General features: G+C 41.1%; 1 protein-coding gene across 1 annotated transcript; it reads right to left on the bottom strand.

The window, feature by feature from the left end:
* Positions 1 to 578: 578 nt before the first annotated feature.
* On the bottom strand, positions 579 to 12091 carry LOC103974786 (pre-mRNA-processing-splicing factor 8A-like). Its single transcript, XM_065193953.1, has 26 exons — positions 11862 to 12091; positions 10938 to 11061; positions 10717 to 10809; positions 10028 to 10418; positions 9334 to 9799; positions 8438 to 9228; positions 8243 to 8328; positions 7949 to 8131; positions 7401 to 7715; positions 6997 to 7301; positions 6455 to 6909; positions 6176 to 6302; positions 5244 to 5488; positions 5035 to 5158; positions 4729 to 4918; positions 4529 to 4636; positions 4111 to 4364; positions 3358 to 3974; positions 3165 to 3271; positions 2796 to 3050; positions 2228 to 2701; positions 1954 to 2115; positions 1665 to 1862; positions 1277 to 1555; positions 942 to 1184; positions 579 to 838 (listed from the first exon to the last, which is right to left on the bottom strand). Exons 1-26 carry the CDS (start codon positions 12089 to 12091, stop codon positions 647 to 649), a joined length of 7014 nt encoding a protein of 2337 aa, XP_065050025.1. The 3' UTR covers positions 579 to 646.
* Positions 12092 to 13965: the final 1874 nt, after the last annotated feature.

Genomic DNA, 13965 nt, shown 5'->3' with positions numbered 1-13965 from the left:
GGATATGAAATTAATGGGACGATGAACCTAACATCAAATTTAAGCTTGTCTCATATAATATTATTATTATTATTATTATTTGCTATTATAACCTTAGTGCTTTCCGTATAAAAAAATTGTTGAGGATGGTTTCGAATCCGACTTATTAATTTAATGATACAGAATCACATATGATTAAAAAAATTTAAATATAAATTGATAATAATATATTTATCTAACCTTATATGTCAATTCCAATTAACTAAATCGGAATGAGGTGTTGGTCTTGATGGGATATTTTATGATGATTACAGACAGCTTTATATACTAGTAGAACAAATCGGAGCTGTGAGGCATTGCAATCCGTGGAATGTCAGAGACCAAGAAGAGTGGGGAGGGAACTCGAGCTGCAACAAGCAAAGACACCGATTTGTCTTACCATGTTGAGAGAACAGAGAAGGCAAAAGTGAGAGTCGATGGTGATAAAGAAATATTCTAGAATTTTCAGGAAGCAGAGTCTTGATGAGCTCAACATCAAGTATTCCATAACATAAAAATCTGAGAGGGGCCTCTTTCACGGACAACACCGAGTACAAAAGTGGAATACAAACGTCGGCTCGCACCATCATCCTACAGGCTCATCGCCTGCCGCTCGCTATAGACCCAACTACGAGAAGGCATCCTCCCTGTCTGCCTCTGCTGCGCCCCCCTCTTCCAGATTAGTGAACTCCAGGAAGTGCGTCGGCCGGTGATCCTCATGGTAGTAGTCCCTCGCGGTTCCTAGCTTCACGCCGTATCGCATGCTTACCGTATGCTTGACTCCCATGAAGTTGTAATTCCAAGGGCCATCGTCCGGGACCTGAGATGCCAACCGACAAGCCAAAGAAACACCCGCGATTCAGCGACCCATCGCAACGTAACATAATAATGTGATTTGGAGAGAGAGAGAAGATTTTATTTACCATGTAGAAGCCCAGGAAGCGGTCACTGAGAAGCATCTGCACTTTCTCGTAATGCGTTGGTAGATAACCGTGGGGATTGCTCCCGGTATCCTTGTTAACACGACCCCATTCGTAACCGGATGGGGTCAGCTTGTAGGCAGTCAACGAGCAGGATCCTGGAGTGAAGCTGCAGGTCAAAATAATGCATTTCTCGCCGTCCCACTGCTTATTGTTCTCGAGAATCCGTGCATGAGCAGTCACATCCTGCACAAAATACAAAAAACAAAGGGAAAATTGCATTTCCTCACCCAATGAATGCACGGCCAATATCACTAAAAGCAACTAAAAAATCCAACCTGCGGAGATAGCTGAGGAAGCTCGTTGGGCTGCGTATGCATCCATCCCAGTGGTTCTAGGTCGTTTAGAACGTCGTGCTCGGGTAGAGCCGACGGCAGATGCACCTGCTGGTGAGTCCCCCATTGCGGTGGCATAACTATGCAGCGGATCTCCTTCACCCGTGGGTTATCCTGGGGACTCAAACCATAAAGGTAACCAGAAATCTGAGTTCTCAAATCTGCTATGCCAATAAACTTCTTCAAGACGTTCTTAGGGATGATGTAAGTGTATCCCGTCTCCTGCTCATCACAAACCACAACAAACAAGGAAATGCAAATAAAGACCGATTCAAGTCGTAGCTCAAGGATGACTTGGATATTAGAAAATCGAATTAGTTAGTAGTAGTACCTTTGCGTCGTCTGAGTTCACATAGATGTGACTAACACGGAGATGAAGATTTGCAGCTGAGATAGCTCTCACGCGCCAGTCGGTCTTGGAACCGAATGCTTGCTGCTCGTATGGACTAGTTGTGGTGACTATAAGCTCATCGCCATGGACGTTCGTCGTTCTTGATGTAACCGCTGTTAACCGACTATCTTCTTTGGCCTACAACAGCCGAGAGAAAGCCATCCATTACGAACTCAAAATACGAAATAGAATTTTAAGCAAGCAAAGCACGCATGACCGAATACAAAACCTGTTTCTCGATTTCGGCCATCTGTTGTCTCTGCTGCGAGGGTGGAGCAATCTCCGCACCGAGTATTATGTCACGGATTTCAGACTGTGTTAGCGCAGATGTATTCACATTATTCTTCTTGGAGTAGTCTGAAAGAATGAGGTCTCTCAGTGCGACTTCCACCTGAATCAGATCTTTCCCTCGTTAACCCATAACATTATCTTTACATGGTAAAGGAAGGAAGGCAATAATAAAAGGCGCTATCGAATGAATAATTCATTCTAAGGAAGGTTACCTTCATCCACTCATCGTCCGTTAGAGAAGGCCAGATATGGTGAGGTTGGGTGATGACGGTCTTGTCAGGCTTCAGTAACATCTTTGCTTTCTCATTGTTCACGTGCAGCGCCCGCAGAATCAATATGAGACGGGAGAAGGCAGTGTACGATGAGATAGTCTTCAGCCAATCATCGTAGATATTAAATAGAACCATCTGAGGTTCGGTAGCCTTTAAAATCAGATCACCAAACTTGTCGATCTTCAAGCAAGCCTGGAAAGGCAACTGTAGCTCACTCCCCTTGATTACGATGTTGGGGAAATCGAGCAAATGGACCTCTAGAGGATCCAGCATTCCTTTGCGAGTGACGATGATTTGTTTTGGTTGCTCTTCCACTGGCAATGACCGCACAAGAGCAGCTACTTCTTCTGCGGTTTTCCACTTGGCCAGCTGACCCAGCCGTTTCTGCCCTGCCCACACGCTCGTATGGATGACCTGCAAGATACCAACCAACCACAAGTCTGAACCTCAACAAAATCAAACACAGCTCAAAACCAAGCTGAGCTAGGTTTTAAAGAAATCGGTAAACCTTCAGAAATAGCTGTCCTGTTCTCGGATTGAATGTAAAGATGGCGCCATTTATGGGCTTAGTGGTGAGATTTCCCTCGAAAGTTCGATGTATTGTTACTCTATACACATTAGTGTCGTCGACAAACCATTTAATTTGGCTGCTGAAAATTTCTCCGTAGTTTTGTGACGAAAGATAAGGCTCGGTTGGCTCGGATGAGTACAACTGTAGACCTTTCCTTATGCGCTCCCTCAGGACATATAATGCCGGATTTGACTGCATGAAAACATGAGAGAGAGTAAGCAAAACAATTGAAGGTCGCAGGTAAAAGAAGAAGAAGAAGAAGAAGAAGAAGAAGAAGAAGAAGAAGAAGAAGAAGAACTAATATACCTTCATAATCTTGTTCATTGCTTGAGCCAATAAAGGCTTCGACCCAGGGAACCAATTGCCGAAGGCTGAGTGAAGGTTATATGCCAAATCTAATCCGATCATGACGCCTGCAAAAACACACAAGAAAGATCATCATTTAGCAACTTCCCAAATGACCCCATAAGATACATGTGCCGAATGCGGCAATCGATACCAGTGGGTGCCGGATATATGGACATGTTGTCCGTTGTGTAATCCATGAACTTGGCCCTAGCATAACGTTCTATGTCATGGGAATCATAGTCCCCCCAACGAAGTTGCACATCGATCCAGTATTTATTGCTTGCTTTTTGATCGAAAACATCCTTTGACTCGGCAACCAGGCTTGGCTTGGACATGGGCCATCTATGTGCAGCAAAGAGAAGAATATCAGCACAGGAACTGTTCATCTTGTAACTTTTTCTTGGGTGTATAGTCTCTTTTTGCACCGTCTCAATCTCCAGTGCATCCAACTCTTGATCCAAAACTTGACAAAGGTCCATGACAACACTCTCATGAATCTTTTGCCAAAGATGAGCACGAAATATCTGGATCAAAGATATCTTCAAAGTAGGAATTTTTCCGTGCATAAATATTCCCGTCAGATCAAGCTGCACCTGGAAGCCCACATACACGTTTGCACGATTTATGGTGGGAGACCACCACAAGGTAAACCTGCGGTTTGGAATTTGATTTAGACCCGATCGTTGCGCGTTTGTAAGTTTCTTGTACTTCATGGACTCCTCGAATCCAGATGCCTTCTCCCAGAAGAGACCCTCCCATGTCGGGAAACTGGAATGAATACATAATAATAATAGCCACGATCAGCTTGAAAGAAAAGGTGAATAACAGGACGAATAATACGATGTCAAATGAAATGAATACTTTACTAGGACGATGATGCCCCCCCTCCCCAATTTCTACTTACTATGTGCCTTTAAACAATGTATGTTCAAGAATTCCTTCGACGCCGCCCAGCGCTTGGATCACGTCGGTCCGGTAATTGTTCAAGTTCCAAAGCTTTCCATCATGCCGTTGGTGGGTCCACCAAAATGGATTCTGCTTCAAAACTTGATACTTGTTAAATTCGGTACGAACTCTCCATCCCTTGTCATACGCCAGAGTATGGCGGTCTTTCTGGAAGAGGGTGTTGATTCGAGGAATGCCCCTGTCCCAGGAATCCTACAGCACAGCGCAGCACAGCACGTCAAAACTTGAATTAGTAGTGGCAATGGCGATAGCGGCAGTCGCAGGGCAAACGGATCATCTTGGTTTGGTTGAAGAAATTTTATTTTCGATTAACGTAAGAAGAGTACACCACTGACTCACGGTGCAAAACCAAATACCTCTAGATCCTCGAGTGTCAGCCGTCTATTTTGTGACCCTGCTTCCTGTCTCTTCGATGCGTATTCAGCCCAAACACGCTGTGAATCGATAAACTCACTCTCCCAGGGCTGGAGAAATCAGAAAAAGGCCACCGTGCAAGATGAGCAAATATGAAATATATATATATATTCGAAAACCAAGATGTTTGATTAAACAAAACCTGTATGTAACGGTAAAGATTGGGAATAAGTTGATCTTCCTCATGACTCATACCACTCCTGAAATGTGTCACTCCAACATCTGTTTGCTGGCTATACCGCAGGTCACTCTGTGGGATCAATACGTGACCCATAGACAACATGCCAAGGCCTCCAATCTCCTTTGGCGTGTAAAAAATGACAGGAGGAAATCTGTTGACCAGAAGAAACGTCAGCACACACAGAGATTGTCGTCGTCGTCGTCGTCGTCGACGATACCAGCAAAGTTGGTGAATACAAAAAATAAAATGCTTTTTTTTTTTTTTTACCTGCTAGGCATCTTTGAATTTAATCCGATTTTAATACGGGTCTGTATCTTGTTTTCACACTTGACCAGCAAATCCAGCAACTCCTGCGTGTGCACGGTTGCTTCTCGGAAATACGTCATAAGACCTGTCGAACAAGTAAAAACAGTACATAAATTAAGCAATAGAGCCTCCGTATGATATAGAAAGCTAGAGAGTCAGTTTGGGAGTACCAATAAGAGCCGTATTCCATTTGTTAACAATCTTAGTGAAAGAGGTAGATCCTGAAGACATAAGGATCTGCCGTACACGATTCTCAAACACCTTCAGTTGTTCGTCATCGACACGCAAGAAAGCCATCGCTGTTCTCTCTTTGGTTTGCTCATTTTGCAGGTTCCACACTCCATCTTTTGTGTTACCGAAAGCAGCCTCCGGAGCCATTCGTACTTTAGGCAATATCCGAACCTCAAATCCACACCTACAGTCAATCCATTACGAACAACAAACGATGATGAATAAATGTTACCGAAGCTTTGAAAACTAGATTGCTTCTATAAGAAAAAGTTTGATCGCTAAAAGATAGTTCGGTACCCAGAATATCCGAAAAAGGAACAAGAGAAAAGTGAATAAAAGAATAAAAAGCCGTCTTACGAGGCATAATGGGTGTATAGCACTGAATATATAAGTACTCATTTAATAAGCAAAATAACACACTTCATATTTTGTTAGCACCAAAAACAAGGAAAAAACAGTACAAGTTTGTACATAGCTTATACTTACACACATGCTGATACACAGATGAGGTAGTGATAAAAACAACAACTCGAAGCAACAAAGGAACTCTTTCAGAAATTAATCGGTGGAGCTCTCTGCATGGTTGCATCAGATGTGCAAGCTAAATTTAAGGCAGCAATGATGAAGAGCTACAATTTAAGGCAGAGAGAGAGAGAGAGAGAGAAAATATGAGGGGCAGCAACGATGAAGAGCTACACACGGCATTTGACAATCAAAATATGAGGGGCATGTAATTAAACGTTTTGGGAAAGATAAATTTCAAGCATGCAAAGACATACATAATAAAATTGAAACTACAGCACACCACTCTGATCTGAGTTGCCATAAAACATACTGAAGAGAAAAGAAATGCAGGAGGAAATAGCCTTACATGCTGAAAAGAAGATTTGGATTGTCCTTGCTATAAACAGAAACAAAGCTGTTTTCCCATTCCAATGTCGTGATACTTGGAGGTAGTCGATTCTTCATATCCCAAAACACACTTCGTCCGAGGTTCACTGTAATGTCCAGGTAATAAAGTCACGAACAGATTCATGAACCAATAAAACTTCAAACACACAGCAGCAGCACCACCACCACCACCGAGAAAAGAAAGAGCAGAAACTAAAAGCTAAATAGATAGATAGGCTAAGGCGGCAAAGAGATGTACCATCATGTTTCATCAGCCTCATTCTTGCATCTCTTGGCCAACACTTCTTATTGTTATACCCAACCATATTCTCGTTGTTTGGATCAGGATGTTCGATAAGATACCGCTGAATTAGGTCACGTGCCTCTTCACGAGAGAAACGAAACAACATGTGTACTCTATCAATGTAACGGGAATACAATCGAATGGGATGCCTGGTCTCAACTCTGGTGTCTGCATAAGTAATGAATTCATTGGGCATCCGAGAAGGACCGGCAATTTCAGTGGCTCGGGTCAAACCAAGAAGCAACAGATCAAGCACAAGCCCATAATATTGCACAACAAAGGAGGCGACTTGCAGACCGGGAATGAGACCGTAGCTGTTCGTATGGCTCATATCCTTGTATGACAAAACGACATTGTTTTTACCAGTTATATACTCAGCAAGTGATGGTTCGAGAACCAAACATAAAAGCCTGCAAACGGTGAATCGGATAAGGAAATGGAAGTAGGAGTGAGTTTAATGCATAAATTTGCAAGAAAGAGGACGACGAATGATTTACCTCTTAAGCAAGATCAAATCAATTTTCTCCAAGAGCTTCTCAAACTTTGTTTGCAACACCACCACGCACTGGCCATCACTTGCATCCCATATCGCTTGCAAGTTATTTATACCTTGACACCATTTGTACACCAGCAGAGGAGGCGGTTCGGAATCCGCAGGCTTGACCCAATTAGGGAACAGTTGTCGTCTGTCACCTTCGTACCACAAATACTGATCAAGGTACGCATCTGTGATTTTCTCGAGAGGTTCAATCTCATAAACAGGAAGCAGATGACTGTACAGATCCATAAACTCGATGCCGACCTGTGAAAGATGCGTGCGTACGTATTGGATGTTAAATTGCAAAACTGTAAGACGGGTCATGAGACATTAAAACAAACGGCTGGCGGGGGTTTGGTTTACCTCCTTGAAGACACGCTGGCTTGACAAGTGACGTTTTATCCTGGATAGAGCCTCGTGAGGGTTGTCGTATGCTTGTTCGATAAGACCCAATTCTTCCCTTTGCGATTGATTCAGTCTCACTGCCACACTGTAAGACTCCTTCAGCCTCTCTAGTGCAAGCACAAGAAGTTTGGTGTCATGTTTGTACCACAGTGGTGGAAACGGTATAGGAGAAAACTTCCTTGATTCCAGCCAATGGGCTGTCGTGGTGTAGATGACCACAGCTTCTTCCGGGGTGATGTACGGACCATCTTTCAAGTAGTTGTGTTGCCTTTCCTGCAAATAGAAAGGAAATGTGATTTGTCGAACAGGTAAGAAAATGCTTTTGCCCCCAAAAGGGAGCCAAAACATACGACGCCAGACTAGATGTCGAACGAATATAAAGGATGCAAGAACATGAGAAAATAGACAATCGGAGTAGACAAATGTCAAAAGTCATATGATGTGTATGATGGAGAGCCCATCAGGGTGAAGTCAAAGACTGAAAGCAAACTGAATTTGATTTTTACCTTCTCGGCCTTTAAAATTAAACGAGTTAATCTTCCTAGATTTTTTCGACAAACGGTCTTATCCACAGTTGCACCCCTTCTGATACGTTCCCGATTGTAGTGAGCGACATTCGTCCACCAGTCCGCCTTGGATTTTACGTAGCGAAGTATCGTATTCTCAATCGGCACTGCAAGTGCCGGGACCTGAAAGAAACAAACCAGCATGACTCAACCCACGGGAAGAAGAAGCGAACGAGAATCCACGAGATCATACATAAGCTCTCCTCTCCTCTCCTCCACATTAGATTAGCTTACCTTCCATGGTATGTTGGCTTTCCAACAGCGCCACGCTTCACTAAGATGTTGCAAGATAGTCCTCGCCTTGTTCTGCCTAATACCCTCTGCAGAGCACAGAGCGACGAGTTACTAGTATTTTTTATTCGATACAAAGTGGTTGACCAAATCGCACTTATCTTAGAAATTAAAAACATCATTCGTGTGTGGTCTTACCAGGCATCGCATCAAGAATATCATGCATCACAGCAGCCCGGAGCTCCAAATCAAAGTGGCTTTCGACACGTTGCTTCGTAACTGTCTTGGCAACTCCTTCAGAATGACGACCCTGGAACTGACGTGCGAGTAAATTGGCCAACCATCTTTCTAGCAGCGGCACAATCCCACGAAGGAAGAACAACCACACCCTCCACGTGGGTGCCCAAAACCCACAGCCAGGTCCCTTCCCAACAGGACCAGTATTGAAACGATAGTAAATCAAATGCTTCAAATCTTTACACATTCTAATCTGCCGCATGAGACGGTACTTGTAACGATACATACCGGTCAACTGGCCGACATGAGAGAAAATATAGTGCAGGCCATCAGCTAATTGAAAAGCGTCGACGTTTCCCAGGCGGAATTGGACGTTGGCATCGACGACAAGCTTCGTCAGACGGAGTATCTCCCGACACAGATGAAAGGCATTGCCGAACCGCGACTTCTTTCGCTCCTTTGTGGTAAGTGTTTTCACAGGCTTTAAATTGAAATTATAATCAAGGTGAAGATAATTAAGACTTTTCCGATGAATCAACAGATTCAGCATATTGTAACCTTGCTGACAGACTTGCAGCCCTGCCTCCACCCAGTCTAGTTGTGTCGTTTGGAAGAATTTAGTTGCCTGAAGTGACCGGAATAAGTGTTTCTTCTTGTGCGCCTTGGGAGGTCGATGATGCAACTCGTTCAATACAAAACATTTCAACAACTTCTGATAACTGACACGAACTTTAACCGGGTAGGATGGAGGACTGCAAATAATAGCACAAGAGTTAAGAAAAGCAAGGAACTAATTCAATTCTAACGAAAACAAGATGGTGATAAATAAAATACACAGCAGATTCAGCACGACATACCAATGCTCCTTGTACCATTCCGACACAAGAGCTATATCTTCAGCTCGTCTTGTTCGACCAGATCTCATATTAAATGGGTGTGGCGCAAATAGCAATGAGATACCGGCTGCTGTTGTGTCGGTATATATTGGAGTCTCGTGCAGGAGAGGTTCGACTCCTTGGGGAAGGAAAAAATCTTCCTCATCATTCTCGTGTTGAACTTTTTTCCAAGAGATGGGATTTATTAAAGGATCGAAGTAAAACACAGGCAAATCAGGATCCTCGGCTTTTATGTACATTATCTTGGGGCCGTGATACGGGCTGAGCTTAACTTTCCTTGGCCTGTTGTTGTACAGATGAGGGAATGCTATCCTATACTCGGTTCTTAGTGGCTGACGAATTATAAGCTTATTGATATCGTTAAATTCATTCCAATCTTCGTCTCCCTTCTCCGTATCACGATACAATGGCTCAAACTTGGGACCTCCTGCAATTATCTCAACAAAAGTATTCGTAAGGAAAAAGAAGGGTGAACAGATCACAACATTAGCACACATCTGTAAAGTGAAATATATATATATATATATATATATATATATACACACATACATACATGCAGATCACAACGAATAAAATATTCAAATCTAAAAATACGTAATATGATTATTCACTAACAAATTGTGAAGAAGAACAACACAGTGAGATAGATGTATACCAGGTATGCACATGTTTAACGCTTTGGCAGTGAAGAACGACTCCATATCGAACAAGTAAAAGTAATTGCGGTCGATCAGATCAGAGAGTAGCTGCCCAGCAAGCCGATGAAGATTTGCCATTATGGGAAGCGAAAGATACCACCTTCTGTAACTAGGACCATTTATAAGCTTCGTTTTCACTAGAGGTTTATGATCATAGAACCACGAGTACACAGCAGCATCTTCTTCGTCGTCCAATTCTATCTGAATAGCCTCCAGGGGTTCCACATCTAACAAATTGTCAGCGTAGTCTAACGGAGGCTCCTCATCATCGAAAGGTGGGAAACGCATTCTTTTAAAGTGTCTTCGGTCTCTTTTCTCCCTTCGCATCATGATCCACATCGTGCCCCACTGCCAAAACACAAACCAGAGACAATAAAAATAAGATTCCTACTATCAAGGATTATATATATATATGATGATGATGATGATGATGATGCTTACTATCTTGTTTCACACAAACTCAATCTTATTTAGCAGTTTCTCAAATTACAGTGATGCTTCAACAAAATTTTGACTTTTCGGGGACTGTTTATTGTCAATTTAGATTAAAAAAAACATGATGTGTACTAGGAGGACATGTATATTGCTCTTCGACCTGGAAGCCGTCATGAAGAAGTATATTTTGATGATCAAACAAGACACACACCTGCGCCAGGTATATAGGTTCAGCCACCCATGGGATCTCATTCACGAACGTGATTGCACCAGTTGTATGATACAGGACTTTCACATTGCGAACCTAAATCGAAAAAAGAAAGAAAAATTTTATTTTGTTAGAAGATTTAAGTAGTAATTCCAAAAATTCTCGAAACCTGACCTGAGGAGACATTGCTGATGAGAGGCAAACAAGAAAAAAAAAAGGGGTACCTGCTCCCACGGCATAGGCATATTCTCGAGAAGCTTGTAAACTGCATGAGGAACGAACTTCAAAGCTCCTAGGTATACGCGTTTATCATACCGATGTTTCTTCGACGACATATCTCCATGATCTCTGTCCAAAAAAGGAAAGCAAACAATATCGATTAACTTGAAACTAGGATCGCCATGTCTGTTTATCACAAATGACGCAAATATCAACCATAAACTAGTTGTACTCAAGTTCCCAATATAACAGCACAATCATCCATTCATCCACCTCACAACTACGCCAGCAATAAAATGAAATCATTCATACTGCCAAAAAACAAACCTTCAAATGCAAAATAGTGTGTGTCATTCAATATTTTCATCATACAAAGGGGAAAAGACATCCGAAACACATCTTCTTCTAACAATTCATAGGTTGAAATATATGTCTTCCATCAATATCTACGCTTCGATCCCACTGGGTTAGAAAGACTTTTTAGGTCCAAAGTATCAAATTAAATTCAAACCCTGGCACAAACTAACCCGACAAACCTTTGGTGCAACTAACAATCTCAAGTATATAACCTTAACAGATACATCATAATACATTCTTTTTTAAGCACAATTCAAAATAATAATAATAATAATAATAATAATAATAATAATAAAGGAAAAAAATATTTTATAGTCGGTCAATAAACATAATGAACTCCCACAAAACTTCTGAAACGATTGCTGATAGAACTCACACACTTCACCGCTTGAGAATAGTAGAATCAACATATGAAAGACCGACCATGGGGCTAAAAGTGATTTTAGTTTCTGTAAACCTAAAAACCAATTTTAAGCGTTGTTCATCACACTCTCGCACTAAAACCGACATCTTCCTAGTGGAATCGGAATCAGAGAGAGAACCACAAAAGAGCCCGAGAAAAGGGAGAGCACCTGATTATCTTTCTGACGTGCTCCGGTGGCATATCCTCCTTCTGTGTCTCGACGAACCCAAACTTCCTCTTCTCCCCATATCGCTTGGCGTTGAACTGGTGCCACTTCCTCGCCTTCTCCACCAGTTGCGCCTCCAGCTCCCCTGGCGAGGGCGGTATGCTGTAAGGCGGCTGCACCGCTGGCGGGGGAGGGGCCATCCGAGGCCCCGGCATCATTCCTGGTGGCGCCATCGGAGCCGACGACGACGGCGCGCCGCCGTTCCACATCTTGATCTTTACCCTACGCAAAAATCGGGAGCCAAGGGGAAGAGACCGCGACTTCCTCCTTTGTCTGGGGTTTCGGACTGGAGGAGGGAGAGAGCTCTTTCTAAACGAGGAAGGCGAATGGGACGGAAGCGAGGGGGCGTGTATGGGGTAACGAGGGGATTATTTATAGATCGAGCGGGTCCAGTCGGTCGGGGCGCGAGGAGTCTGCTTTCAGAGTCGTGTTCCGCCATCAGCTTTGTCCGTTTATCATGTTCCAAACGCGAATCTTGGCGGGAGTTTTAATCGGATCATCACGGGTGACGGCGGCTAAAAATCATTTTTTTTCGTGGAAAAATGTAAAAAATTGCAATTTCTATATATATGTATATATATATATATATATATAGTATATTTATATATATGGAATAGAGATAGGTCTATTGACTATCTAACACTGAGATTGGGGATTGTTGAATAAGATAAATCTAATATTGAGATAATTATCTATAGGCGAATGAGAAAATTATCTTTTTTTTTTTTGCGTATTTCACGGATGTTACCTCTTTTTTCAAAATTTTCAAACAGTCACCAATATTTTTCATGTTCCAAAAATATTGGTTGGTTTTTAATCAAAAAATATTATAAGGTTAGTTTAAAAACACTATATAGTGTTATAACATGGTATTTTATTTTAAACACTATATTTTTTTTTTAAAACACTATATAATGTTTTTGAACCAAATATTGATGTCACACTGTTTTAAAATAAAACACTATACAGTATTTTTAAAACACTATAAAATAAATAATAATTGACGAGATGCATCTAATATTAGGATATAACAAAAATTAGGAAGTAAATAATAATTATGAGATGTATATAGGGCGATTGCTAGGAAAAATATACTATTTTAAGATATTTTTCGAATGATATCTTTTTTATATAATTCCTAAACAGTGACCACTTATTTCAAAATTTTCAAAAACATCTCCCCAAAGCTGTCATGTATTTTTTTCAGCCCAATCCAAAACATGTTTCCTGTAAACTATTTACAGTATTTTATGTATTAATTTTTATCCAAAAAATATGTTTTATGTATTAATTTACAGTATTATATGTATTAATTTCAAAAAATTCTAATTGAAAAATCTTACAACTTTCTGACTTTATTAAATCATATTCTTGTCAAACACTCAAACGATAAGTTTAAATTTGATTTATTTTTTTATTAAATTTTTTTTTTTGTGAAGATTACATGCAAATCAAATTTATCATGACACCATAACAATTGAGTTTTATAAAGCATATGCCTACTGTTGGCTCAGATGATTATAAGAATTATTAATTTTGAATTTAACTCAAGTATAATTTTAATTGTGGAGCTTAATTTCTAGTCGAATGAAGATAATTATTAAATATTAAGAAAAATATCATTGAAGCTCATGTGAAGAGTTGACACCTGGCCGCCCATTATGGCATATCAACGATGCATTGTTTTGACATTTTGGCATTGCATTAAGTGAGGATATTTAAATCGATAGAGGAATTCCACGTTAATGACTCGACACTAGACATACAATTTAAAGCACAGTCACGATGGTATAACTTGGGTTGTCGCTTCAAATCTATTATTGTGATTCTTATGGGAGCTTCCTATTAGATTTAATTCTTATAATTTAATTTTTAAAATTATTATTATTTTGATGATTACATATGAAAGGACATGTCACTTAGGACAATTTTGCCTTTCCAGTATGACTAGTGAGGTATTTCTAAGCTCTAATACATATATGTCTCCTGGACAATTGCCTTTCCAGTATCACTTTTCAGTATGACTGGCTTTTGAGGTGTTTCTAAG

The sequence above is a fragment of the Musa acuminata genome, chromosome BXJ1-7 (genome assembly GCF_036884655.1).
Source record: "Musa acuminata AAA Group cultivar baxijiao chromosome BXJ1-7, Cavendish_Baxijiao_AAA, whole genome shotgun sequence".
Lineage (NCBI taxonomy): Eukaryota > Viridiplantae > Streptophyta > Magnoliopsida > Zingiberales > Musaceae > Musa > Musa acuminata.
The sequence above is the reverse complement of the archived record's forward strand: the minus strand, read 5'-3'. Positions and strand labels throughout refer to the sequence as shown.

What these genes read in the sequence shown, in the direction of transcription:
- LOC103974786 (XM_065193953.1), bottom strand. Translation starts at nt 12,091, where the DNA reads ATGGCGCCACCAGGAATGATGCCGGGGCCTCGGATGGCCCCTCCCCCG. An exon ending in TGACACTCGAGGATCTAGAG is followed by an intron (nt 4,365 to 4,528) that starts GTATTTGGTTTT and finishes GCTGTGCTGTAG; the next exon opens with GATTCCTGGGACAGGGGCAT. An exon ending in CAGGACAGCTATTTCTGAAG is followed by an intron (nt 2,702 to 2,795) that starts GTTTACCGATTT and finishes GGTATCTTGCAG; the next exon opens with GTCATCCATACGAGCGTGTG.